The 27533-nt window shown below is 47.6% G+C and overlaps 1 protein-coding gene across 1 annotated transcript in view; it reads left to right on the forward strand.

The window, feature by feature from the left end:
• The window catches only part of THSD4 (thrombospondin type 1 domain containing 4), a 568037-nt gene that overhangs the window by 67758 nt on the left and 472746 nt on the right, over window positions 1-27533 (forward strand). Inside the window, exon 4 of the mRNA XM_049611866.1 lies at window positions 15438-15805. Within this exon, the coding sequence (XP_049467823.1) occupies window positions 15438-15805 (368 nt within the window). The remainder of the gene's footprint in view (window positions 1-15437; window positions 15806-27533) is intronic.

Raw genomic sequence — 27533 nt, forward strand, 5'->3', positions numbered from 1 at the left:
GGGGAGCTCTCCATTCGGCTGCCAACTGGTGGTCTAGACCGTAGAGTTCTCGAGATGGAAATCGTTTCCAGAGATTTGCTCTTTCAGGCAAGACCACACCCACGCCATCCCAGAAAGATGAATCTGTTCTATTTTGAACAGCTCTGGGGAGGAGACTTTACAACCGTCCTTGGAAACAGAGTCTATTTTTAATGACGTCTGTGCTTTTCCTTCTAGCTCAAACCTCTTTAGTGGAGATCTGTTGATCTTTCTCGTTGCAAAGATCATTGTTGAGGGTGTCTCTCCTTCGACGACTTTCCTCTCTGCTTAAATCGTTTCAGCCCCAGCGCTTTTGGGGGGCAGCCAGTATAGTTCAGGCTTTCCATATGTCTCCCCCACAAGTATTTCACCAGCAGAAGAGTGTGAACATGTGCATGCATGCACACACACATACACGCCCATGTGCACATGCAGCCTTTGGGGTAGCCCAAAGCGGCCTACCACAGTCTCACAATTTCCTTGAGGTCTGCTATTCCCGTAAACGTTCATGGAAATACGGCATTCTGTCCCAAAATATGTGATTGTTCGATTTATTTATTTATTTATTTTTTTAACATTTATTTTTGAGAGAGAGAGAGAGAGAGAGAGAGAGAGAGAATGAATGGGGGAGGGACAAAGAGAGAGGGAGACACAGAATCTGAAGCAGGCTCCAGGCTCTGAGCTGTCAGCACAGAGCCCAATGCGAGGCTCGAACCCATGAACCGTGAGATCATGACCTGAGCCGAAGTCGGACGCTTAAGTGACTGAGCCACCCAGGTGCTCCCTGATTGTTTTATTTTTAAAACAATGCTTTAAATTACTTAACATCAGGACAAAATCCACATATACATACTTCCCTTATAAAAAATATCCTTGAGGAAATTAATAGCTCGGGAAGATGCCACATATTTTTTCTGGGGTGTCCCAGTGTCCTTGGTGCACTGCTAATAACCCCAGTTAGAGAAGCCTGGGTAGTGGCCGTCTGGACTCCTGGAGCAGGTAGATCTGACTTTGAAATCTGCTTATATTACTTCCTAGCAGCTTAACTTTAGGCAGATTCTATCAGCTTCTCAGCTAACACAGCAGGAAAGTATTTCCTCCCTGGCAGAGGTGCATTTATTCAATGACCACTGAGCATGCGGCTGGGGGTAGATGTGAAAAAAAGATCCACGAGACCCTCCCAGAAAGTGAGGCATTTCTATTCCAGGTGAGAGGAACAGACAAGAAACAAGGAAGCAAATGAGAACAATTCAGACTGTACTGACGGCTACGAGGAAAATGCAATAAGGCAACGTGCTGGTGAGGTGTATGTAGGTGGGAGCCCATATGAGCCCAACGCTAGATGCGGTGGCCAAGGAGGCCTTGTTAGGGAGGTGACGTTTGGATTAAGATTCGGTCGATAGGAGGAAGCCAGCTTTGCAGGTTAGACGAAGTCAGTTAGTAAAGTGCCTGGCACATGGTAGGGACTTCGTAGACAGTCATTGCCTCCCTTTCAGGAAGTCAGAGAAATACCGTTTAAACGTGGGAGGTAGAGCTTATAAGTTGTTAGAAATGACTAACGCGCAGCCAGGGAACTTAAGTGGATTCTGGACAGGATACAGTCCAGGTTTGTTCGCACCCCATCCAGAGACACCTGCTCAGTGGTGCTCCTGCAGAAGCAGAGGGCTTTTCTTGTCACCTTCATCCCTGGGGCCCTGATTATCAGCATCTTTTTCTTTGGTGGAGAAGCCTAAGTTTTCTTTTTCTTTTCCTTTTTTTTTTTTTTTTTTTTTTCTTAAATGGTCATTTATTTATTTCGAGTGAGAGAGATTGAGGGAGCACGCACGTGCCTGGGAATGGGAGAGGGGCAGAGAGAATCCCAAGCAGGCTGCTCACTGACAGAGGGCTTGAACTCACAAACCGTGAGATCGTGACCCGAGCCGAAATCCAGAGTCTGATGCTTAACCGGCTGAGCCACCCAGGTGCCCCAAGAAGCCTAAGTGCTCTGCTCGCCTGTTGCCGTCACCTGCTCCCATGGAGCATGTAAATAAGATCTTCACCATCTTAATAAAATAGTAGCAGGTTTGAGTTGTAACCTATTGAACATAGGTGAAGAACTGGTATAATGATTGTCTCCTTAAAGAGCCGTTATATTGGGCAAGACAGCTGTCTCCTAAAATGTACCAGCTTCTTTTCTGAAGTATTTTTCTTGTACATATATAAATTGTAACAACCAAACCCTAAACCAACAACTGTGTAGGAGTTTACGGTTTACAAAGCCCTTTGGTACCCAGGATTTGGGTCTTCAAATAGCATTCTTGAGAATTAAGCACCATGGGGCAGAGAGAAGAGTCTGAGGTTTGGAATCAGCCCAACGCTTACTGGGGTCAAATCCTGGCTCTGAGCCTCATCAGTTCATTTTTCTTTAGAATGAAAATGTTTTATAAGCTGAGGCCCCATGGCCTCCTGGAGTCTGGGATATGTTAGATTGTTATTATTATTATTATTATTATTATTATTTGTTTAGGATATTGATTTTGATGATAACCTAAAAATATTAACTTGTCTATTATAGATAATCTGAATGGCAATTCCTTAACCAAGTACCTCCATTTCGGTGAGAATCCATAAAAAAAAATGGGGAAAATGATGGGGGGCCTGGGTGGCTCAGGCGGTTAAATGTCCGACTTCGGCTCAGGTCATGATCTCACGGTTTGTGGGTTCGAGCCCCGCGTCGGGCTCTGTGCTGACAGCTCGGAGCCTGGAGCCCGCTTCGGATCCTGTGTCTCTTTCTCTCTCTCTCTGCTCCTCCCCTGCCCGTACTCCGTTTCTCTCCCTCTCAAAAATAAATAAACATTAAAAAAAATTTTTTTATAAATGGGGAAATTGAGATACCATATGGGGTCCCAGTCGTCAAAGACCCCTTCTCCCGTAGAGGTCAGAAACATGTCCACCTTCTGTTATCTTGCGTGGGTTCTGTCTCTTGTCACCCAACTCGTAGTAGCTTATCGGCAGCAAATGTGTTGGTACACCGTAGTGACCCGTTTTCGTTAAGCAGCGTTTAAAATTGTTCAGGCTTCTAGCTTGGCACATCAACATCGTGGATTGGTGGCTTAAAACAAGCTCACTTTTCAAAAGGAAAAATAACTCAAATTACGGTCCATTGTGCTCAAATTCTCATTAACCATCAATCACATTAAATTAATATTCTTTTTTTTTAATGTTTATTTAGTTTTGAGACACAGAGAGAGAGGGAGACAGCGTGAAGCGGGGAGGGGCAGAAAGAGAGGGGGACACAGAATCTGAAGCGGTCTCCAGGCTCTGAGCCGTCAGCACAGAGCCCTATGCAGGGCTCAAACTCACGGACCATGAGATCATGACCTGAGCCGAAGTCGGATGCGTAACTGACCGAGCCAACCAGGCGCCCCTTAGATTAATATTCTTGATTTGAATTTTTTTTTTGGTTGTAAGTTTTGTAGTTACTCCATTTGTAAATCAGCGTACAAAATTTATACCTGGTTTTGTTTCACAACTTGGGGTGTAGGGCACATAAAAACAGAAATTATAAGCGTGCCTCAAATGCCGTGGGTACTTACAGGACAGAGGCATTGTCCTTGCCTGGGGAGTTCAGGCAGTCTGCAGAGAGGGCGTAATCTTCAGTAGGCCTTGAAGAACGAGCAGGAATTTCTCAGGTAAAGTAGGGTTAGGGTGAGGGAGGGCTTTTGAGGCCAGTGACATGGGTCGTAGGAGGCACAGAGTGGTGTAAAGGCTTGGTGTGGTTGAGTGAGAAGTTAAGAATAGGAGTGCTGGCAGGGGAGGTTGTGGGGACCAAAAAGTAAAGGGCAGTGTCAGCCGGGCAGGCTGGCTGGATTGAGTCCTGGAAGCAGAAGGGATTTCAGGGAGGTCAGTGAACATGGGACTTGGATGATGTGATTTTTTAAGAATGTAATTCTGGAAATAGTGTGAGAGGGGGTGTTGCATGGATAGAGACCAGCTAAGAGCAAATGGGAGTGAGGCTTTGGCCCAACTATGGGCTGTGAGGATAGACAAAAAGGGACAGAATCCGGAGGTGGTTCTGTGGTAAAAGTGCCCGAATCGTGTGCCCGGTTGGAGGAAGGGAGTACTGGATGGGACCACATCTGGATGAACTGGAAGACGGAGTGGGTATTCAGGTCCCCGTTACATGACATATTGAGTACGGAAAGCCCATGCATCATCCTGGTAGACATGTCCAGTCGGTTACTGGGAATGTAAATCCGGAGCTTGGGAGTATCTTAATAAGGGGGATGTCAACGTGAAGATTATTGCCGATGCTGCAGCTTATTTCTCTGTAAGAAGCTTTGGATAAGATTGGAAGGCCTATGATGGAACCTTAACACCCGAGGAGCAGAGAGAAGAGGGGAAGCCAACAGACAGAAGAAGAGCTATCTGGACAGAAGAGGATGAGACCGCTAAAAGTTTAGGAGGAAACCAGGACAGTATGGTGTCCTGGAGTCAAGGAGAGAGAAAGTACCAACAAGCAGGAGATAGGGGATCAAATACTGAGTGCATGACTTTGAAGAGATGGGAGAACTGTCCTGTGGATTGCCAGCCTCTTGTCATTAAGGCACATGGAACATTTAGGCATCAGAGACCAGCCAAGTGGCTGAACAGCCAGGACGTGGGCTGCGAGACAGAGGAAGTGTTTGACATTTAACAAAGCAAATGGGCAGGAAACCAAGCAGTTGGTACATTTGTCATTCATTCATCCACCCATCTGATCCACCCGTCAGATATTTCCTGAGGGCCTGCCAGGTGACAGACTCTGTATGAGGCACTGTTAGCGTAGATGGAACACAAAGAAGACATAATCCCTGCCTTGGGGAGCTCCAAGTGTTGTTGGGGAGATGGTTGTATACACAGATAATTCTAGTGCCAGGTGGTAAGTGCTACGGAGAGATGTGGTGATGGCCCTGGAGCATGAGACGGAGAGACCATTGGACCTGGATGCTGGTCTTCAAAACTTGGACCTGGTTGGAGTTGAGTAGGAATTCGCAGGAAGAGGAGAAGGGGAGAAGGGAGAGAACATTTGAGTCACAGCACAGCAGGATGCAGGCTGGAGGGGAGAAAGGGCACATCCTACGTTATGCATGGTGTGAATGTTGGGGGTCAGAGGGGGAGCAGTGGTAGAATTCAAGCCAGAAAGGACGGGTGAGCATAGGTGATGAAAGGCTTGGAGTGCCATGGTACAGAATAAGTTTGCACCTCATCTTTGAGAGAGTGAGAATTCAAGAGACATTGGTAAGCAACAGAATGACACAGTAGGGCTAGATTTCAAGAAAATAGCCTTGATGGCCAAGGGAAAAACTGAGGCGGGCAATCTGGGTAGCGCCCCATCACAGTCCATCTGCAGCATCGTTCACCGGCAAAATATTCATAGAACACCTACTGTGTGCTCCGCTCTGTGCTGGGTGCTGACATATCCCAGGAAAATGCTTTTGAATCGCCTGCCTTCGAAGAGCCTGCTGGCTGTCGACCCAGATGCAGATGGCCAAATCACCAGGCGGAATCCTCCGCTGGAAAGTTGCTGATCCCCAAGTCAACCTCGGGGCCCAGAAGCCGCCACTCTTTATCGTGTGCATTACTCATTATTTTGACTGCCCTGGTTGGCTGCGGTTGTAGATAGGCAATCGCTGTTGAGAGCATGAGGCCAAACGGACCAGCCACCAAACAAAACACACACACACAGGCACTGTGCACAGACATCTGCTTCTGTTTCCCGGGTAACTGCGCAGCAACACGGGGCAGACTTCGGTACCCGGCACATGCTCTGTGTTATTTTCTAGTTACAACTGAGGACAATTTCCATGTGGCTGGTGATGAAAGAGTCAGGTCAATTTCATAAGGGGGGATTGTTTCCGATTATGCAGATCACATCCAAATATTTACCTCATTCCATCATTTTGGCTGAGCCCTGCCTTTGAATATCGTGGAAATGCATCCAGGCCTCTTGTGCACTGCACTTAGGGAAGATATTCTGCGCTTACAGGCTGCCCTTGGCTGGCCGTGGGGAGCCCTGGGCACGACCTGTGAGATTGCCTCCCTGTGTCGGTGTCCTTGAAGCGAATCAGTACGTGGCAAGGAATGGAAGAGCTCCTCCAGGAAAAATCAGAGCCTGTTAGCACTGGAAGGGACCCCGGCCCTCATCAAGCCCAACGGGCTCATTTTACTGATATGGAAACTGAGGCCTAGAACCGCAGGTGGACTTGCCCCAAGTCACAGAGTGAATAACAGCAGACTTGGGACGTGAACACAGGGGCCAGTCCTGGGTTTCCCACGAGTCTTCCCTTCCTCTCCTTTCATCTTTCCGTACTTGCCGTTGCCGCTATACTTCTGATGTTAAAAGCACGTTTCAAATGGAGTCTGCTTTGTAACACGTGAATCCTGTATTAGGCGGTTATCGTCTGTGAATATTTTCCTGTCTCATATGATAAAACTCCAGGCTGGCCTCAACCTGAATGGCTGGAGTGAAAGACGTAGGCCAAAGAGCAGGCAGTTTGAGGGTAATAAAGTAATGTGGCCAGAGCATTTTGGGATTAAGGAAGTAGCAGTGAATGGTGGAGGTCCAATTCCTCGAGGGTGAGCTCAGGTGAGTGCTTCCTTGTTTGAGTCTCACCTAGGGGTGTTCAGTGGCCAGTGATTCTCCAACCAGAGGACGCATTCAAATCACTGGGGAAGTTTGTTTAAAACTCATATTCCTGGGCCCCACCCTAGAGGTTCTTCTTCACTAGGTTTGGCATAAGAGCCAGGAATCTGCAAGTGTCACTAGATGCGAGTGAGGTTGGTTGTGTCGTAGGTACCTTGTGGGTCACACATGGAGAAACTACACAGGCCAGGAGTCAGAGGGCAAGGGTATGTCCATGTTCTGCAGTGTTTGGGCCAGAATATGTACTCAACGTCACATATGTGGGCGAATATGGAAGAGTTTTGATGTGTCTGAGATTATTTACTTAAGGATTCACCAACTAGAAGGACACAGGATTGAGAGAGAGCCTTAGGGCCAGGCAGACAGAGCTGGAATGGGCAGAGCAACCCAGCTCACGCCTGCTTAGCTTTTGGGTGACTGCATGTCAACGGGTCATGCTTTAGCATGGGCTTAGTATTTCTCTTTCCACATATCTCTGTCTCTCCCTTGGCCTCCGCTGACTTCTCCTTTGTTATGGCTTTGTGCAAGTGTAGCCTTTTAACTGTTCTGAAATGCATTTGTAGAACTCATTTAGATATAAATTACCCAGTGGGGGATTCTGATGCAATGGTCAAGGTGAGCCTGTTTTGCTCCAGTCTCCTCTATCTGTAAGGTTCTCACTTTGGTCTCATAGCTGCTGGCATGGACGTTATGCTCAGAGGTAAGATGAGAGGACCTTTACAGTGTATTGTGTCAGAGTCAAGATAGGTGTTTGAGATGGAAGGTTGAATTTATGTCTCGGAGAAAACCATGGTGGTGGTCCTTCATTTAGATCTGGTATGAGTTTGGAGTTTTGTGTGTGTGTGTGTGTGTGTGTGTGTGTGTGTGTGTGTGTGTGTTTTATCAAAGTGCACCTCCCTCCCCATGCTCCCACACAGGGTCTCAGGTAACAAATGTCCCAGCTGAGCTGCCAGCTGTATGTTCCTGCTCTCGTTTGCTCTCAGCTCTCCAAAACTTTGCTCTCTGGGCTCAATATCCAAGGTGTATTTTCGTAATGTTTGCTTTAGGGTGTTGACTTGGTTATGTGGCTAAAAGCAAACCTACTTTTTCCAGTCTCTTCTAGAACGAGACTTTAGAATTTCAGACTTTGCATGTGACTCGTTTTCTATGAAGAACAGATGCTGGGTTTAATTTTGTAGAAAGAAAATTAGAAACCAGTGAAATCTTACATGATTTTACATTCGTACCGAAACCAAATACATTGAAAACATTTAGAGCTGTGTTCCTAGTTACAGATCTGCTGATGGCGATGAGAAATTCTCGGGCTTTCTCTGACAAGGACTACCACCGACTCTTGGTTTACTCCTCTGTGTCTCCCACCCTGCACAATCTGCTCGGAATCTTTCTTCATTGAGTCAATTTTCATTTATTTGTTTGTTTGTTTATTTATTTATTTATTTATTTATTTAACATTTATTTATTATTGAGAGACAGAGAGAGACAGAGCATGAGCAGGGGAGGGGCCGAGAGACGGGAAGACACAACCCGAAGCAGGCTCCACGCTCTGAGCTGTCAGCATGGAGCCCAACGTGGGGCTTGACCTCACAAACCGCGAGATCTTGACCTGAGCCGAAGTCGGACGCTTAACCGCCAGAGCCACCCAGGCACCCCAATTTATTTGTATTTATTGAGCAAGCAATATTGTAACCATCACTGAACTTTTTTTAAATTACAAGAAAACTTACCCTGGGTCCAGCTTCAGTAACACGTCGTATGTTTTCATTTTTCCACGTCCCCTTCCAGGCTTTGTTTATTATATGCCTACAGAATCTTTACATCATTATAATCATGGTATAGTTGCAAGTTTCTATTTGGTACTTTTCACTTAATATTATATTCCAAGGCTGTTTCCATATCGCTCTGTATTGTTCATGATTATGGTGTTTCACTGAGTCTATCAAGCCCTAGTTTGTTTGGCCATCCTAAGGGGCATGTGTTCATCCCCCTTAAAAAAACTATGATGAAATACGACAGCCACTGCTGCTCGGATTATCGCTTACCCTATTCTTCTCTGAGCTCCCACGCCGTCCCTGTGAACCTCCTATTCCATCAGTCCATCCTGTTTTAGGGAGACCTTGGTTCTCTGGTTATGCAGACTGTGGTCAGCTGTTGTCTCCATGAATCCTGTAGTCCTGGACTCCCCTAACCCCGAGGCTTCTCGTCATCCCAGTCGCTGCTTTCTGGCCTCCAAATCCCGTGCCAAAGGCAGACCCAGTTAACTTCACATTATTTTGGTTACCACACTTTATATGATAATGTTTGTAACCATTTAGATATTATTTAGAGTTCTTCACTGCAAGCAACGGAAGCAGGTGGGCATTGAGGCATGCCAGAGAGCAAAAGAAATGGTCTCAGAGAATAAACAGTGGGGTCAGGAAGAAGGACTCGAAGCCATTTGTGGTCTCTTGGCCCCTTTACTGGCTATTCAGATTTCAGGGAGGGAGCGTCCAATTGGCCCACATTGCTTACCTTGGCTTCAGCTGGCAGGGCCCCTGAATACATTCCCACCACACTTCATTCAGTGTGGAGGGGTGATTTCCTAAAGGACCCAGGGAAAGGGGAATGACTGCCAGGCTGCCCTACACACACGTCTTACTGTTGATACACATTTACACAAAAATCCCTGCCTAACATTAACTTCCGTACGACGGATCCCAAAATGTTGTTAGTTACAGCATCCAGCTCCAACCCCAGAGTCTTTGGGGGATTTCAATTCTCCCTCTGGTTCGGCAACCACCTCGTCTTTTGCATGGCTCAAGTTGAGTTCAATAGGAATGTAGCTTCCCTGACTCTCTCACTTCTCGGAATGGCTTCGCCTTTCTCTGCTCCCTGGCTCATGCCCCAGTCTGACTATTTAGAGAGGCACCATAATATCAAATAGTTGCTTTTAAGTGAGAAGGGGGATATTAAAAGGTTTGGGGGATTTTATCCAAAATACACATTTCTCCCTTGACCCCTGCCTCACTCCAGGCAGGACACATCATTGTCTCTGGGGGAAGGGGCATAGCATGGCATGTGTACTTCAAAAAGCTTCTCTTTTAATTCTGTTATCTTACCCCTACACCCACCCTGGAACCTCCAGTGGAATAGACCAAGCACCAGTTTGGTTTGGGGATTAGGTATGCTTCCAACACAGTATAAAACTTTGACTGCTAGGCCGCCTGGGTGGCTCAGTCGGTTGAGCGGCCAACTCTTGATTTCAGCTCACGTCATGATCTCATGGTGTGTGGGATCGAGCCCCGTGTTGGGCTCTATGCTGGCGGCACGGGGCCTGCTTGGGATTCTTTCCTCCTCTCTCGCTGCCTCTCCCTGGCTCTGTCTCTCAAAATAATTAAATAAACATTAAAAATTTTCAAAAATAAAATACAACTGTGATAGGTATTGCAAAGTTCCCTCCCAAAGAAGTTGCCCCTGTTTAGCGTCCCACCAGCAGTGAACGTCCTTACCCTATCATATCAATCTTGCCATCCTTTGTATTCTTTGCCAATCTAACAGGTACAAATTGGAATTCTCTTGTTTTATTCTGTTGTTGCATTTGTTTGATTGTATGTGATGTTAAACAGTTTTCATATATTGTATTGACTTTCCTGTTGTATTGGTCAGCCTGAGTTGCTGTAACAAAATACCATTGAGTAGGGGGCTTAAACACTAGGCATTTATGTCTCACAGTTCTGGAGGCTGGGAAATCCAAGATCAAGATTTGGTTGCCCGTGAAGGCTCTCTGTCAGGCTTACAGACACTGGCTTGTCACTATGTCCTCACATGCTAGAGAGAGACAGAGAGAGAGAGAGAGAGATTCCTGGTCTTTCTTGCTCTTCTCATAAGAACATGAGCCCTATCATGGGGTCTCACCAACATGACATCATCTAAACCTCATTAACTCCCAAGGCCTCACCTCCAAATACCACCACGTTGAGGGTTAGGGCTTCAACATTTGAATTTTGAGGGGGACACATTCAGTCCCTGATGACTGTAAACCACACGCTTATGCCCTTTGTCCTTATTTCCTTTGGCTTGTTCATGTTTTCCTTACTGATTGGTTAGCCATCTTCGTAAGTGAGGAAAAGACAGCAGTTTAGGGTGTATTTTAGAAGCGCCTCAGGTTTTCTGCTTCAGTCTTAACATGTCATGTGTATCCTGGGGAAGGAGCAATGTGCTGGCAGATTACAAGCCTTTAAGTTTCGATTCCTTCTTTGTTCTGGCCTCTCATCATGATTTAGTCTTTGGTTTTGATGCTTGTCCCTGACTAACAGAGGTCCTGTTAGTTAGTCGTGATTTTAGGAATACTGTGTCTCAGGGTACTTGAAAGTTTTCCCGTCTTGTGTCACAGAAAACTCCTTGACTATGGGGAAACAAGGAGGGAGCAGGTCACGGGGAGGGTTGGGAAGAGTACGGGGAGGATAGGAGTTTGGTGCTCTCAGGGGTGCTGTCACCTCCAAAGCCCCCTTCCCTTTATTTTTTCTTTGTTCTTTCTTCCTTTCTTTCTCTTTCTTTGTTTCCCCCCTCCCTTCCTTTTGTTTTTCTGTCTCTTTTTTCTTTGTTTCTGGCTGCATAGTATAAAAATCCAATTTTGGAGTATGTGGTCAGATTCCCACCATGGGGACTGAGATGGAATTTAAAGTCACTCACCATAATTCAACTATAAATTAGAGAATTCTTGTGAATAGAATTGGGTGGAATGTGGTTTCGTGTTTTCTTCCCCCAGGGACCCTGCCCAATTTGGCAATGGGAAGCTAAATTCAGGGTGGGATTAGTTCTAGGAAGTGGCCTTTTAGTATAGTTGCATGTCTAATCCCAATGTTAGTGACAGTGCCTTCCTTATCAACGTTAATAAGAACCCAGGAGGCCGTGGATAACTGAAGTCCCGCAATGTGTCAGACACATCCTTCTGCCTTTGCTTGTTTATCCCAATTATCCTGCTAGAACTATCAAAGTGGATTTATTTCTACGCATTTTCCCCTTCTATTTTCCACCAAAAGCAGGCAGAAAGGCAACATGCTGCAGGGGTGTGGGGGGGAAGAACCCTGGAACAGGAGTGAGCAGGCCTCAGTTTCAGTCCTGTCTGTGCCCCTTACCAGCCTGAGACTGGGCAAGCCATGTAGCCTCTAGAGGCCTCACTTGTTCCATGTAGAGGGGACAAAATAACACCAACCTGTCAGGGTGGCTGAGGGGCCTGTAAAGTGTAATGTGAAGCTAAGTGGTGCCTAGGCCGTAGAGCCTGTCCCTACCCGAGGGGTTTGCACAATGCCAGACCCAGAAAAGGTGCTCAGAAAATGCCTGTCCGCTCTTCTTCCTTGTCCTGAAAGTACTAAACACTGTATTCGTTTCCTTGGGCAGTTGTAACAAATCACCATAAACTTGATGGCTTGAAACAACAGAAATTTCTTCCTCACAATTCTGGAGGCCAGAAGCTCAAATTCAAGGTGTTTCCAGGGCCCCCACTTCTTCCAGTTACGGGGGGATAAATCCTTCCTGCTTCTTTCAGCTTGTGATGGCTCCCTGCATTCCTGCTCATGGCTCTATCTCTCTGGTCTGCCTCGGTGGTCACGTGGCCTCCTTCCCTCTGCGTTTTCTCCTCTGTGTCGGGTGAGAACATTTGTCATTGGATTTAGGGCCTGCCTAGAAAATCCAGGATGTTCTCATCTCAATCAGTATTATAGAATGAGCCTCTTGCCAAATAAGGTCATATTCACAAGTTTTGCCGGGTTAGGGCACGGACGTGCCACCATTCAACCCACTACAAGCACTTCAGGGATTACGTTATGTATCAAGACTGTGGCCTGATTAAGCACATTTTTTCCCAGCCACCTGAGTGAATCCACGATCAGTTTGATATTAAGAAATCAGGGCAGGGGCGCCTGGGTGGCTCAGTCGGTTAGGCGTCTGACTTCGGCTCAGGTCATGATCTCGAGGTTCGTGAGTTCAAGCCCCGCGTCAGGCTCTGTGCTGATGGCTCAGAGCCTGGAGCCTGTTTCAGATTCTGTGTCTCCCTCTCTCTCTCTCTCCCCCGTTCATGCTCTGTCTCTGTCTCAAAAATAAATAAACGTTAAAAAAAAATTAAAAAAAAAAAAAGAAATCAGGGCACGTAAGAGAGGAGAAAGAACAAAAGCTTGTGTTTTTTCCTTTTAGTTTGTATTTATAAACAGGCAAAAAGCCTTCTCTCCTGGGTCCCCAATTTAGTAACGATGAGTTGAGTGTAGTCACTATTCATGTACCCATTCACCCGCTGCTGCTCACGCACTGGCCGTGTGGAACTGTAGCCCTCCTGTCACAGAACCTTCTGTCTTGCCCTTGCTCTGACTCCGTCTCCCACTGGCTCCACCCCATGTTACCTCCAACCTCCTGCCTTGGCTCTCTGAACATGGCTCCCAAAGGCTGGCTGGGTGACATCCACCTCTGGGCTTCACCCTCTGATTAGATGCTTATTTGCTCCCTGGGTTCCCTCCGCTCTGTGTCATCCTGCCATCGTTGCTCCCTGAACCTTCAGGAACCCAACTTGAGCTGCAGATGTCATCCACAGACCACTCTGCCCTGGAATGTAGTTGAAGGAAAACGGCCTCAATTAAACGAGCCCCAAGGCTTCCGGGTGACTGATTACCTGGGGACAAGGACTCTAACCAAGGGCTAAGCCCTCACTTTTAGTGACTACAGTGCCAGCCACAGCAGTGATTAAGGTTTCCTCCTCAAGTCCTCACAGGCCCCCTCTGAGGTCATCTTAGCTCCACCTGTCATTTCCATGTGGTGTGAAGGAGCTCAGTCTTCTTGGGTTTGTGCCACACAAAGGGGAGGATGGTCCCTGGACCTTCTCACTGCTCAGGGGTACTGTGGGGACAGAGGAAGAACACAACCATGAAAAGTGTTTGAGCTTTGGGCCAAAAAATGCTTCCAAAACCAAGATCTAAAACAACAACAACAACAAGCTGAGTTAATCATGGCTTTTTGCACTTAGGATGGAAGCATGAGGTTCACTGAAAAACTCATGTTCTAAAGAAAGTCATAGTGTTGGTCAGTGTCCCACATTAGGACTGGGACTTGGAAATTGAATAGACTGAACTCCAAACCCTGCTGTGGCGACATGACCCGGGCAGGGAAACCACACCTCTGAGAGGGCCGGAGATTACATGTGTTAACCTGGTATTGAGTGGGCACCTGAGTATTACAGCTATTACTGTGATTCCTTCTCTGAGGCCGCCTTTTTGTTTGTTTGTTTGTTTGATTTGATTTTTTTATGTTTATTTATTTTTGAGAGAGAGAGATTGAACATGAGCTGGGAGGGGCGGGGGGGGGGGGAGAGAGAGAGAGGAAGGGAGGCACAGAATCTGAAGCAGGCTCCAGGCTCTGAGATGTCAGCACAGAGTCTGACGGGGCTGGAACCCACAAACCACAAGATCATGACCTGGGCCGAAGGTGGATGCTTAACTCACTGAGCCACCCACTTCTTATTAATTAAGAAGCCACCGCTTCTTAATTTTTTTTTTAATTGATTAATTTTTTTTTTTTTTTTTTTTTTGAGATAGAGAGGGCGCAAGCTGGGAAGAGGGGGGCAGCTGGAGACGAGAGACTCCTAAGCAGGCTCCACGACACGGGGCTGGATCCCGTGACCCTGGGATCATGACCTGAGCCGAACTCAAGAGTCAGATGCTCAGCCCAACTGAGCCAATCAGGCACCCCCTCTGAGGCCTTCTGAATCCCTCTCCCCTCCCCACCCCGCCCAGCCAGAGAAGCCAGTCCCCCCAGGAGCCTCCCCCAGTCTTGTGCTAGCTGCACAGTGCTCTTCTGCTGGGTCTAGGCCATTTGTGTGGAGCTGGGGTGCTTTCCTCCTGGTTCTCAGGGCCTAGCTCAGCATGGGCATATAGCTGGTGCTCAGAGCATGTCTGCACCATGAAGGAACACTGCGTACCCGCCCCGCCTGCCGCGCCCGGCATCGCTGTTCTCTGTCAAATGATGGGTTAAATGAACAGGAGTGTAGAATCACTCTCTAGGTTAGAACTTTGAAACTTTCCGACATTTCTGACTTCCGATTTACTATGGAAGCAGGAAAATCACTACTTTAGCCTTACCAACAAATATGTATTTAGTGCCAGGCTCCCTGCTACGCACATGGAAGACCTGACTTAAATCTCCTTACATCCCTGTGAGGTAGAACACAGGCCCCCTTCCTAGTCACACTGCTAGAAGTGGTGGCAGGGATGTGACCCTAGGCGCCTGGCTCTAGGGCAGGGCCTCTAACTTGCGGTGTCCCCAGTGCCGGGACTGCACGGAGACTGGGCCACGCGGCCTCTCCAGCAGCTTAAGGGAAGTCCGGTCCCTCTGGCCTGAATCCCGAGGACCTAAGTTGGAGGTTAAGGGGCACTCTTGAGGGATAAGCCTCAGTAAGAGAGAGGGTGCCACACTGAGCTCTCCAAGGTCATGGCACCGGAAGCGAGGACCGAGTTATGTATGTGAGCCTTAGGCACGTCTACCTTTGTGTGTCCCTTCCAACATAAAAAAAAAAAAAAAAAAAAAAAAAAAGTTGGAGTTATATTTTATGAGTGCATTGGTATAAGGCGAATATAACCTAGGCTGGATTACAGTCCCCTCATTCTTCTGATTTGAAAACCAGCCCTGTGCCTACTAGTGCCTAACGGATAACGCTTTCTGGTTACCCAGAGCCTCTGGGGGGGGGTGAAGCAGGAGCGAGTGTTCGGGCCCCCTAACCGGCCTCTTGTCTCCGCAGGTCCCGCAGCGGATGGCGGCGGCCCAGGGCGCCCCCGAAGACGGCGGCGGCGGCGGCCAGGGCGTGTGGGGCGCCTGGGGGCCCTGGTCCGCCTGCTCGCGCAGCTGCAGCGGCGGCGTGATGGAGCAGACGCGGCCCTGCCTGCCCGGCTCGTCCCGCGCGCGCGGGGCCCTGCGGCCCGGGGCGCCCCAGCGCGCCTTCGCGGGCCACGTGGTGTCGGCCGTGCGCACGTCGGTGCCGCTGCACCGCAGCCGCGACCGCGGGGAGCCGCGCGCCCCCGCCGCCCCCGACGCCAGCCGCCAGGGCCCGGGGCCGAGGGGCAGCCGGCACCCGCAGGCGCGGGGCCGCGACCCCACGGCGGAAAGAAGGTACGCGCGCGCCCGCCCCCGCCCCCCCTTCCCCCCCCCCCCCCAGCCCCCCCACCCCTGCCCCTACCCCGACGTGCCGCGCGCTGCCCCGCGCCACCCATAGCATCGCGCGGTCAACGCGTCGCTTCTGCCGGCCGGGGAGGAATTCTTGGCTCCGCGTATTTCCTTTCATCTTTTGATTTATTTTGCAGCCTTCTAGAGCGTTGAGGCCACTCCCGCCCCACTCTGTGCTTCAGAATCCTCTTCAAAGGGAAGCTAATTCTGAGCAGGCCCTTAGGCATCAACCTTAGGGAGGCCCTGTGGAGGGGTGAGGCAAGGCGGGCAAGGGTGGGGGGAGACCTCCGGTCCGGTGCAGGGGGGGGAAAGGGAGATCCCTGGCCGCAGGCTGTGTGGATGTGAGCAGAGGACACAAGACGAGGGGAGTTCCAACCGGGGAGTCGATGAGGAAATTTCAAGCCCTTGCACAAAGTGAATGTCGGGTGTCATACGTGCTCCCAAACTGTTGACTTCAGGATTGTGTGCACTTTTTCTGGAAAGTTTCTGCACAGAATTTTGGGTGAGCACCCTGCTTTGAGGATATCTCTGATGGAGGACCGAGACATTTTTTTTAGAGTCTTAATAAAATATGAATTCTAGAAGTTGCATGGCAGCATCGAAATAGTTGTATAGCCCCAAAACGCCTCTCATGGTTCTTCATGCCCAGCATGAATATGCCAAATTAGGCGGTGCCCTTGGGCAAGGTAGGAACACAGCAGCTGAGAAGAGCTTGTCAGTGAATTAATCCACTGATACTTACAGATTACCCCGTGGTCATTCGAAAGTATTTGTTCAGTGCTTCTAGGTCCATGATAGATTCTTGGGAGTTTTTAAATACACAACAACAAACAAGCAAACATTTACAGGAGGAACAGGAAGTCATCAAGCCAAATTAGTGTCCATCTGGGGAAAGGCATGCGCTACCAGGGGGGGCTGCCCAGCCCCTCTTGTCACTGGGGGTTCAGACATCAGCACTGATGACCACCCTTGCCCACTGCGGCTAGATGCTTCCTGAGCATCCTTCTCAGCCACATGTAGTAGCCTGTCACTGTCACTGCCGTGCAACCTGGAGGTGTGGGGGAGACGCAGCCCATCCGCCCTCCCCAGCCGCATGCTCTTGACATGGTCGGTAGGAGTTCAGAGAGGACCATTTCACAGGGAAGGTGCTTTAGCCGAATTCTGAAGGATAAACCACATTTGGCTAGATGGAAGGAAGAAGGGACGATCTGTGAGTTCTGAGGGCTGGCACGGCCTGTCAGTGGGAGAGGAAAGAGAGGTCAGCTGGGAGGATGCTTCCTCCCTTTTATCGATCACAACCCCGTCATAAGCGTAGCTCTCTATTCCCTTAACCTGAAATGCTGGTGGCCAACGCCCTTTAGAATTCAGAACTTCTCAGATTTTCAAAAGGTAATTCAGGGCATATTTCGCAGATGAATGGCGTTCCTTCTGCGGTAGGGGGAGGCATCCCATAATCAACTGCATTATTATTTCTGCACGAAACATTTCAAAGTTCATGTTAAGGAGGATAAAAAAGATCGTAATAGTCCTACGTCCATTAAGGTCAGGTGTGCCGCCCGGTGAACTTTGACACCAACCCAGTTCTAAAACGTAAAGAGAAAAGGAAAGACCAAAACTCCTGGTTTGAGAAGTGCAGACGTATAATAGCTAAAGTTCATTGAATGCCTGTTCTATACCAGGCACTGTTCTTGCCACTTTACACGGACAACTCTGTGAAATAGTGCCAATCCCATCCTCATGCCCGAGGTGAGGAAAAGGAGGCCCAGAGAAGCAGAGTAACTTGTCCAAAGCAACACAGCCAGTCTATAAAGACTTGGGATTCAAACCCAGGCAGTCGTGGCTCTAAGGACCTGATTAAAGAGCCTTTATACATGAAGAATCTGAGGCTCCAAGAGGTTAAAGGACTACCCAGGGCCCCAGAGCCGTGGAAAAGCTAAGATGTGAAGGTGCTGCTGGGTCCCGGATTCCTGGAGTACTCAGGGACTCCTCTGTGGTTGGGAGCCCAGAAGAGCTGCCCAGGGAACAGGCTCTAGTTGGCCGCAGGCCCGCACTGCAGGCGTTCTGGCCCATGCGTTTTGGCAGCAGGAAATTTTTTTCTCCCGACTTATTGACAAGGGGCCAGTTACTGTTTACTATGAAGTTCCTACGAGTTTTTATCATGCTTTTGTAATTTGACAGTTTCAGATGAAACAATCCAAATATTAGCCTGGGAGGCCTGCGCCACCAACAAACCTCACGCTCTTCCCGGCTGACGGAAATCACATTTGCTTATGTTTATCAGTCATTAGGAGCTTGCATGGTACATGTGACCCCAGAAGAAATGTCCGCGTGTTCTCTGGATGGCTGTCTTGCCAGACTCTCTGTTTCAGGTTTGAGGTTTGAGGCAAAGGCTCTTAGGGCTTAGATGTTTCAGAAACTGTTAGGTTGTTATGCTAGGCAACTGAAAACTTAATTGGAGCCAGATAACACACAAAACAGAACTATTCAACCTTCCAACAAATATTTAAGTATTTACCATGTTGTGAGGCCCTGGGACAGACACAAAGGTGATTAAAAGCCAGGTTGGGGCTGAAGGCTCATACTGACAGGCTAGAGCAGCTGTTTGCAAACTTACTTTTTTTTTTTTTCTTTCAGCATAAGAATCCTGTCTACAAAATCAGTGTTAGGCTGAGGCTCAGTTTGTCACACAGGGCATCCCAATGGGCCAGTGACTTTCAACCTTGGCTGACCATGAGAATCTTGCAACCACCTTTCTGAAATCTCAACACCCTGATCACATCCCAAACCAACATCTGAATCTCTAGGGGTTGTGAGCACACATCGATATAATTGCTGTCCGGCCGAGGGTGGGAACCATTGGTTTGGAAGTACCTCTGTGGGACCTTAGAGTTCTATGGAAGAGAATTTGGGAATTGAATATCGTCTAGCAGAATTTTGCAGGCAGGTGAGCACATATCAGAACCAAATGCAGTGGGTGGGGAAGCTTGTTCAAAGGGGGGCTGCCCAGTCCTCACGATCTCCCCTCCCTAATGGCAATTCTGTTTTGTAGGTTTGGGGTATGACCCTAAGTAGCTTCAGATTAGGAGATTCTGATGTACCCCAGACTTTGAGAACCACTAATCTAGAAGCTTAGAAAAGACATGGATGTAAATGTCTTCCATACAAGGTACTGTGATAAAATAATGATAGTAAAGCCATTTTGGGCCATGGCTTATGTGCAGGCACCATATCGAATGCATTATGACATTTAGAGTTTATACAACCCTATGAGGCAGATGGATATATTCACATTTTACAGATGAGGAAACTGAGGCTCAGAGGAATGGAGTGATTTGCTCAAAATCACCTGCTTCAGAAGCAACAGAACCAGAATTCTAAGTGGGTCTGTTGGAGTCTGGCACTCAAGTTCTTTTCACAGAAATAGGTATTTGTGAAATAGGTGGGTTTTTTTCTCCATTCATATATGTTTTTATATCTTATTATTTTGTTAATGTTTCAAGGTTTCGTTTCAATTCTAGTTTGTTAGCATGTAGTGTAATATTGGTTTCGGGAGTAGAATGTAGTGATTCATCAATTACATGTAACACCCGGTTTATTCTCTATGGTTAAGAGTCTCTTATGGTTTGCCTCCCTCTTTTTTTTCTTTCTCCTATGTTCATCTGTTTTGTTTCTCTCTCTCTTTTTTTTTTTTGAGAGAGAGAGAACGAGAGTGTGTGAGTGATGACATGAGCTGGGGAGGGGCGGAGGGAGAGAGAGAGAAAACCTCTGCACCCTGTGCAGAGCCTGTCTTGGGGCTTGATATCACAACCATGAGATCATGACCTGAGCTGAAATCAAGAGTCAAATGCTTAACTGACTGAGCCACCCAGGCGCCTCATCTCTTTTGTTTGTTAAATTCCACATATGAATGAAATCATATGATATATGTCTTTCTCTGACTGACTTATTTTACTTAGCATAATATACTTTATTTCCATCCACATCATTGCAAATGGTCAGATTTCATTCTTTTTGATGGCTGAGTAGTATTCCACTCTGTATATATGCCACATGTTCTTTATCCATTCATCAGTCGGTGGACATTTGGACTCTTTCCGTAGTTTGGTTCTTGTTGATAGTGCTGCTATAAACATTGGGGTGCATGTGCCCCTTTGAATCAGTATTTTTGTATCATTTGGGTAAACACCTAGTGGTGTGATTCCTGGGTCTTAGGATAGTTCTGTTTTTAACTTTTTGGGGAACCTCTATACTGTTGTCTAGAGTGGCTGCACCAGTTTAAATTCTCGCCCACAGTGTAAGAGGGTTCCCTTTCTCCACTTCCTTAACCAACATCTGTTGTTTCCTGTGTTGTTCATTTTAGCCCTGTGACAGGTGTGAGTTGATATCTCATTGTAGGTTTGATTTATATTTCCCTGATGATGAGTGATGTTGAGCATCTTTTTATGTGCCTGTTGGCCAGCTGGATGTCTTCTTTGGAAAAGTGTCTATGCATGTCTTCTGTTCATTTCTTAACTGGATTATTTATTTTTTGGGTGTCGAGTTTAATGAGTTCTTTATAGATGCTGGATACTAACCCTTTATCAGACGTGTCATTTGCAGGTATCTTTTCCCATTCCATAGGCTGACTTTTAGTTTTGTTGATTGTTTCCTTTGCTGTGCAAAAGCTTTTAATCTTTATGAGGTCCCGATAGTTCATTTTTTGCTTTTGTTTCCATTGCCTCCAGAGATGTGCCTAGTAAGAAGTTGCAACAGCTGAGGTCAAAAAGGTTGCTGTCTATGTTTTCCTCTAGGATTTTGATGGTTTCAGGTCTCACATTGAGGCCTTTCCTCCATTTTGAATTTATTTTTGCGTATGGTATAAGAGAGTGGTCCATTCCCATTCTTCTGCATGTTGCTTATCCAGTTTTCCCAACACCATTTGTTGAAGAGACTGTCTTTTTTCCACTGGATATTCTTTTTCCTGCTTTGTCAAAGATTAGTTGACCACATAGCTATAGTTCAATTTCTGGGTTTTCTATTCTGTTTTATTGATTTTTGTCTGCTTTTGTGCCAGTACCATACTGTCTTGATGACTACAGCTTTGTAATATAACTTGAAGTGTGGAATTGTGATGCCTCCAGCTTTGCTTTTCTTTTTCAAGATTGCTTTGGCTATTCAGGGTCTTTTGTGGTTCCATACAAATTTTAGGACTGTTTGTTCTAGCTCTGTTAAAAATGCTGGTGGTATTCTGATAGGGATTGCATAGAATGTGTAGATTGTTTTGGGTAATGTAGACATTTTAACAATATTTGTTCTTCCTACCCAGGAGCGTGGAATCTTTTTCCGTTTTTTGGTGTCTTCTTCAATTTCTGTCATAAGCTTTCTATAGTTTTCAGTGTATAGATTTTTCACCTCTTCGGGTAGGTTTATTCCTAGATATCTTACAGTTTTTGGTGCCTTTGTAAATGAGACCAATTACTTGATTTCTCTTTCTGCTGCTTCATTATGGGTGTATAGAAATGTAACAGATTTCTGTATGTTGATTTTGTATCCTGTGACTTTGCTGAATTCATGTATCAGCTCTAGCAATTTTTTGCTGGAGTCTTTTGGGTTTTCTACATTGAGTATCATGTCATCTGCAAATACTGAAAGTTTGACTTCTTCCTCACCAATTCGGATGCCTTTTATTTCTTTTTGTTGTTTTATTCCTGAGGCTAAGGCTTCCAGTACTATGTTAAATAACAGTGGTGAGAGTGGACGACATCCCTGTCTTGTATTTCACCACGGAGGAAAAGCTCTCCGTTTTTCCCCACTGAGGATGCTATTAGCTGTGGATTTTTCATATATGGCCTTTATTATGTTGGGATATGTTCTCTCTGACCCTACTTTGTTGAGGAGGGCTTTTGTCATGAATAGATGCTGTGCTTTGTTAAATGCTTTTTCTGCATCTATTGAGAGGATCATATGGTTCTTATCCTTTCTTTTATTAATGTGGCATACCATATTGATTGATCTGCGATTATGGAACCACCCTTGCAGCCCAGGAATAAATGTTACTTGACCTTGGTGAATAATTCTTTCAATGCACTGTTGGATTCAATTTGCTTGTATCTTGGTGAGAATTTTTGGATCCACATTCCTCAGGGATATTGGCCTGTAATTCTCCTTTTTAGTGGAATATTTGTCTGGTTTTGGAATCAAGGTAGTGCTGGCCTTATAGAATGAATCTGGAGGTTTTCCTTCCGCGAAATGGGTATTTTGAAATCGAAGCTGCTCCCTCTCACGGCAGGTGTGGTCAGAGAAGCTGCCTACAGGTTGGATGGTTTGAGTCATGTCTTGAAAAGTGGATGGGATATGGGAGTCACGGCTTAAAATGAAGTGTGTCTCAACCTTGCAGGGTTCAACTCTCCTCTTGCAATCAGGGGAATCTTCTCTGCAGCTAGTCCTAGGCGCCAAGGGGAGTTCAAAACATTAGAAACCACAACCCTGTCCTTGGGTGCCCGACACCGTGTGGTGGTGGATGGGTGGCAAACCCACAAGACACTACATGTGCTGGAAAGCCGTAGAGATAGGACTAGAGTTCAGAAGATGGGACGCCATTCCGGGATGGAGCAGTCAGGGTGGACCACACAGAACAGGTAGGGTTTGAACCCAAGCTTGAAAAACAAATAAAAGGTACTTAGCTGAAATATATTTGGGAACCTCTTGAGTCTACTTGCTTGCATATCGCACCTTTGTCTCATTACAGCATACACATACATACTGCAAATCACGCTCTAAAAAGCCTTGGAAACCACGGCAGTATTTATTGGAGGTTTCCCGAGGATCTTAGCTTAGGAAAGTTACCTAACTTTTCGGAAGCCCCAGGGCTTCATCTTTCAAACGAGAGGATAATAATCCATAGCACAGGGGATTGTTGAGTGGTTAAATGAAATAATAGGGTCATATTTCCTGGCCTATAGTAGGTGCTCAAGAAAATGTAGTGCTACCTCCCTTTAAGGCTTTAAAGGCTGAGTGTTCATGTGTGAGAGTTCCAGGTAGAAGTTTGGTTCTGCAGGAAGGCTCTGATGGTGAACTGGGGCCACACAGGAAAACAGGGAGCCAGGCACTGAGGTCTAGTCCAGGAGGGCGGGCCTCCAGGCAGTGCAGCCTGGGTGCAGCCGGGATCCCGGGACCTGGGCACACCTCCTTCTGCCCTGTCTTGGTGCGACCTGTGGGAAAGCCCTCCACAAAGGGTGGCCTTCTCCTGGGATTCAGTCCGAGCACCGGCACCTTGTGGAGGAGGGGAATTGAGGCTGCAGGTCTTGGCCAACAGGTTCCATGATGGTACTCACCAAGTCTCCCCTCTCTCCATGCCCAAGTCTGTGTCCTGGTGATAGCTAAAGGGGGAGGGGTGGGGAGAGGAGGGTGCTAAGTGAGCCCGGCCATCAGTGCCACAGTGCCGCCGCTCGCCTGCGAAATTGAAGGCGCTCCTCAGTAGAAGCCGCCCCCCCCTTGATTTCTGGAAATGGGCACCCACAGGCTGGAGGGAACTGGAAGGAGCCCTGTTACTGTAGGATTTTCCCTTTTATAACACATAAACCAACTGGCTTTCTTCTCATTCCCGACATGTCTGGTGATGATGAAACCCAGAGAGAGTCCCGCTGCCAGAGTTCAAGTGCATAACCTAGTAGAAACCTGTGGTGAATGTCTATTGGCCCATTTAACTCAGCTTCCACAAAGACAGGATATGAGAATAGACCCCACTCCTCTTTGACGTCGAGTAACTTTCACTGCTCTGGTGGCCAAAGAGCCTGCTAACAAGGAGGCCTTCCTTCCTGGTGGTCTTCCACATGCTCGCCTACATTAGCCAGTTTTCCTGATCATTGCGTGTGTGGACCAGCTGGAATCTGGGGAATGGGATGTTTGATGGCTTTAATTCAGAGATTTTTCAAGATAGGGAGCGCTCCTCCCCTCCCCCAGTACGTGTTGCCAAGTTGAGAACTTCCAGCTCCTGGAGACAGTTGTGAGAGCCTGGGACGTTGGAAGTCACAACCTTGAAAATCATGGCCGCTGTTTCCATTGGGCGTGTGGCACTCGGCGTGTCATAGCCCTCAGGTGTCAGAAAGGTTGGGGAGGGTGGGCTTCCCAGAAGTTCTTTGGGGAAGTGGAGCTAGTTTCCCGTCAGCAGGTAGCCTGGCTGGACCGAGAGGCCTTTGCCCGGACTGCGCAGACCCACATCTCAGGAGCAGCTTGTGGCCAGTACTCAGTTGCTGCTTTTTGTTTTTGTCGCGTTGTTTCAGACGTTGGTCTTCAGTCTCAGTAGATGTCTGACTGCAGTCTCCTCACCAGTCCTTCAGGTGCCAGGTCGGGGGTGGGGGGTGGGAGCTAGCACATCCGGAGAGGCTGCTGACTGCCTGATAGTGAAGAGGTCAGCTCTGGAGTTGTCAGGTCTGGTCACTGTGCCCAACCCTGCCCCTTCCTAGATGTGTGTCCTGCCACATTGCTTAGCTTTGCCCCCAAGGGGATGATCCCACCCCTGCTCCACTGGGCTGCCGCGAATTGGACGATTCATACAAAGTGCTTAGCATAGTGTGGGGTCACCTGCCAGCAGGCAGGTGACGTGGCAGAGTCACTTCCACATGCCAGGCATGCTGGCAGACATTTTCCATCACACCTTCGTCACAGGCTCGTGTGGTAGACCGCTATCGTTCCCGGTTAGCGATGACAGACTCAAGGGTCAGAGAGAACATGCGTAGATCGAGGCCACACAGAAGGAAAAGCGAGAGAGTCAGGGTTTAAACCCATCTGTGCTGCGTCCTGCTCCTGTCACACTCGGACTGTTAGAAAGCCTGCTTCAAAATTAAAGGGAACACTCATTGTTTAAGCTAACTTTTACAAACGAATGTCTCTCTGAGATGAGGGACATTTGTCTCCGATATTCGCTTCAAAGATTTTAGCATAGTACGGGCGCCTGGGTGGCTCAGTCGGTTGAGCATCCGACGTCGGCTCAGGTTGTGATCTCACAGTTTGTGAGTTCGAGCCCCGCGTCAGGCTCTGTGCTGACAGCTCGGAGCCTGGAGCCTGCTTCGGATTCTGTGTCTCCCGCTCTCTCTGCCCTCCTCTGCTCATGCTCTGTCTCTGTCTCTTTTAAAAATAAATAAACATTAAAAAAACAGTCTACAAAGTTTTTAGCGTAGTAAATATATATATACACACACACATACACATGTATATACATACACACGCACACACACACACACATACATGTATACATGTATGCACACACACACTGTAAGTGTCTCCACCGTGAGCTCCAAAGTCTATGTGGGAAGCCCAGGGGAAACACCAACTGGGGACAGTCAGCAGCTGGCTAGGCAAAACCTTAACATAAAGTTATCTGCTTTTGTTTATTTATTTATTTATTTATTTATTTATTTATTTATTTATTATGTAACGTTTTGTTTATTTTTGAGAGCACGAGCGGGAGCAGGGGAGGGACAGAGAGAGAGAGGGGGACAGAAGATCTGAAGCCGGCTCTGTGCTGATAGCAGCGAGCCTGACGCAGGGCTCGAACTCATGAATTGTGAGATCATGACCTGAGCCGAAGTCAGACACTGAGGCACCCGGGGGGCCCCAAGGTATTTGCTTTTAAAGGCTGCCTCTGGAAATCGCAGGGCTTCATTAGTAGAGATGACCTAGCAATTACCTTTTCGTGTCTTGCTTTCATTTTAATTGCATCAACGTTCTTTGTGTATCGGCTGTGAAGCAGGCAGTGTGCTAGACACAAAAAGGACCGACGGGTGAAGGGGGCGTGGTCTTTGAGGACTCCGTGTTTACTGAGGAAGTAGCCCCCGGCTGACCACCATGATGGAGCTGCACCTGTCCGGGAGCAGAGGGTATGGGAGCACAGGGGGGCAGCTCATTCTTGGGGAATCAAGGGAACTTCATAGGGAAAGGTACTTCCTTAAAGGAGGGGTTTGCATTTCTCGGGTGAGAAAGAGCTAGAGAGTACTTTATGGATGGGCTGTGGCAGGGGTTTGGTGACACAAGAGGAATGAGAAAGTCTCCTTGTTCTCCAGGGGCTCATGCTGGTGGGGGAGGGGAGAAAGACAAGCAAACAGCCATTTACAAGCCCAGGGCTCTCTTAAGGGGGAAGCCCAGGGCTCTCTTAAGGGGGATGCCCAGGGCATGGAGAGAAAGGAAAGGGAAAGAGAGAGAAGGGCGGGAGGGAGGGAGCCAGGGAAGGCTTCACAGAGGAAGTGATGACTGAGCTGAACTAGGAAGAAGGATTTTAGCAGAGCTCAAGAGCGAGAAGGGCGTTCCTCCAAAAAGCAAACTGTAGGGGCGGAGACCTGGAGGCTTGCGTGAGCTTGTCAGGTTCTGGAAGTCGTCAACAGTCTGATGGGGCTGGAGCACAGGCTGTGGATGAGGGAATGTCCACAGGCTCCTTTCCAGGGAGGGACTATCAATCAAGTAGTCCTAAAGGGATTGCACTAGAATTTCTTTGAGAAAGACAGTTCCTGTTCATACAGATGACCAACCCTTTTCCATTTAAAAGCGTGACGATACTTCCCGTGTATAGTCACTCTGAATCTCTCCTTAATGCCTTTGTCATTTTCAAATGGCTATGCCACCCCCTATCTCATGTACATAAATCCCTAGAAGCCAGGGTTACTGGTCAGGAGCTAAGGCTTGCTTCTCTAGTTTTGCGATAGTTGCATTCGCTTCCTATTGATGCGGTAACACTTAACCGTAAAATCAGTGGTTTAAAACAGCACAGATTTATTCTCCAACAGAATAAATCTTCGGAAGCCAAAAGTCTAACATCAAGGTATCAACAGGGCTGGGTTCCTTCTGAGGGCTTCAAGGGAGGATTTGTTTCCTTCCCTTTCTGGCTTCTAGAGTCTTCCTGCCTTCCTCGGCTGCTGGGCCTTTCTGGCCATCAGTGCACCCCTCGCCAGCTTCTGTAACTGGCATCCTCCTCTCCTGCTTGGAAAGACCCTTGTGATTACACCGCACACACTCAGGTAATCCAGGATTATCTCCTCATTGTGACATCCTTAATCACATCTGCAAAGTACCTTTGCCACATGAGGTAACATTCACAGGTTCTGGCAGCTAGGACGTGGGCATCTTGGGGGGTGGTGGGAGCATTATCCAGCCTACCGTAATGTACTTGCCTTTTGGGCATCTCAAAAATACCCTAGCGATAGGACAGTTTCCGTGCTAGCAGGACTGCTGGCCACTGCACCACATTGTGTCTGGTAATTTCCATGGGAGATTCAGCTATGCTGTTTCCCAGAAGAAAAAGAAGAGGAAAAATGAGGCTTTCCCCAACCCTCCCTTAAGTGTTCTTCTTTGGACATTCAGTATTAATCAAGGACAGTGACAGCAATAAAGTTGAAGGTAATAGTTGCCCGAGGCAGCTGGTGTTGAATAAAGAGCTCTGTTTTCCAAATCCAGAGTCCAGGGTCCAGTTCCCAATTCTTATGAATGCTTTCATCTTCAGGCCAGTCACCTCCTCAGCCTTACTTTGCGTGTCTGTGCCGTAAAGGGGCCCTATTCCATCCGTTAAGGTCTCTCGTTCAATATTGGCACATTACGGAGGTTCATCTAGGGTGATGGAAAGAGAAGAAGGCGGCTGGAAGACACAGTCCTCAACCATGTTCCCAAACATGCTCAGGAATGTGATGGTTTTTCTTCTCTCTAGATA

Source organism: Panthera uncia, assembly GCF_023721935.1.
Source record: "Panthera uncia isolate 11264 chromosome B3 unlocalized genomic scaffold, Puncia_PCG_1.0 HiC_scaffold_1, whole genome shotgun sequence".
Classification (NCBI taxonomy): Eukaryota; Metazoa; Chordata; class Mammalia; order Carnivora; family Felidae; genus Panthera; species Panthera uncia.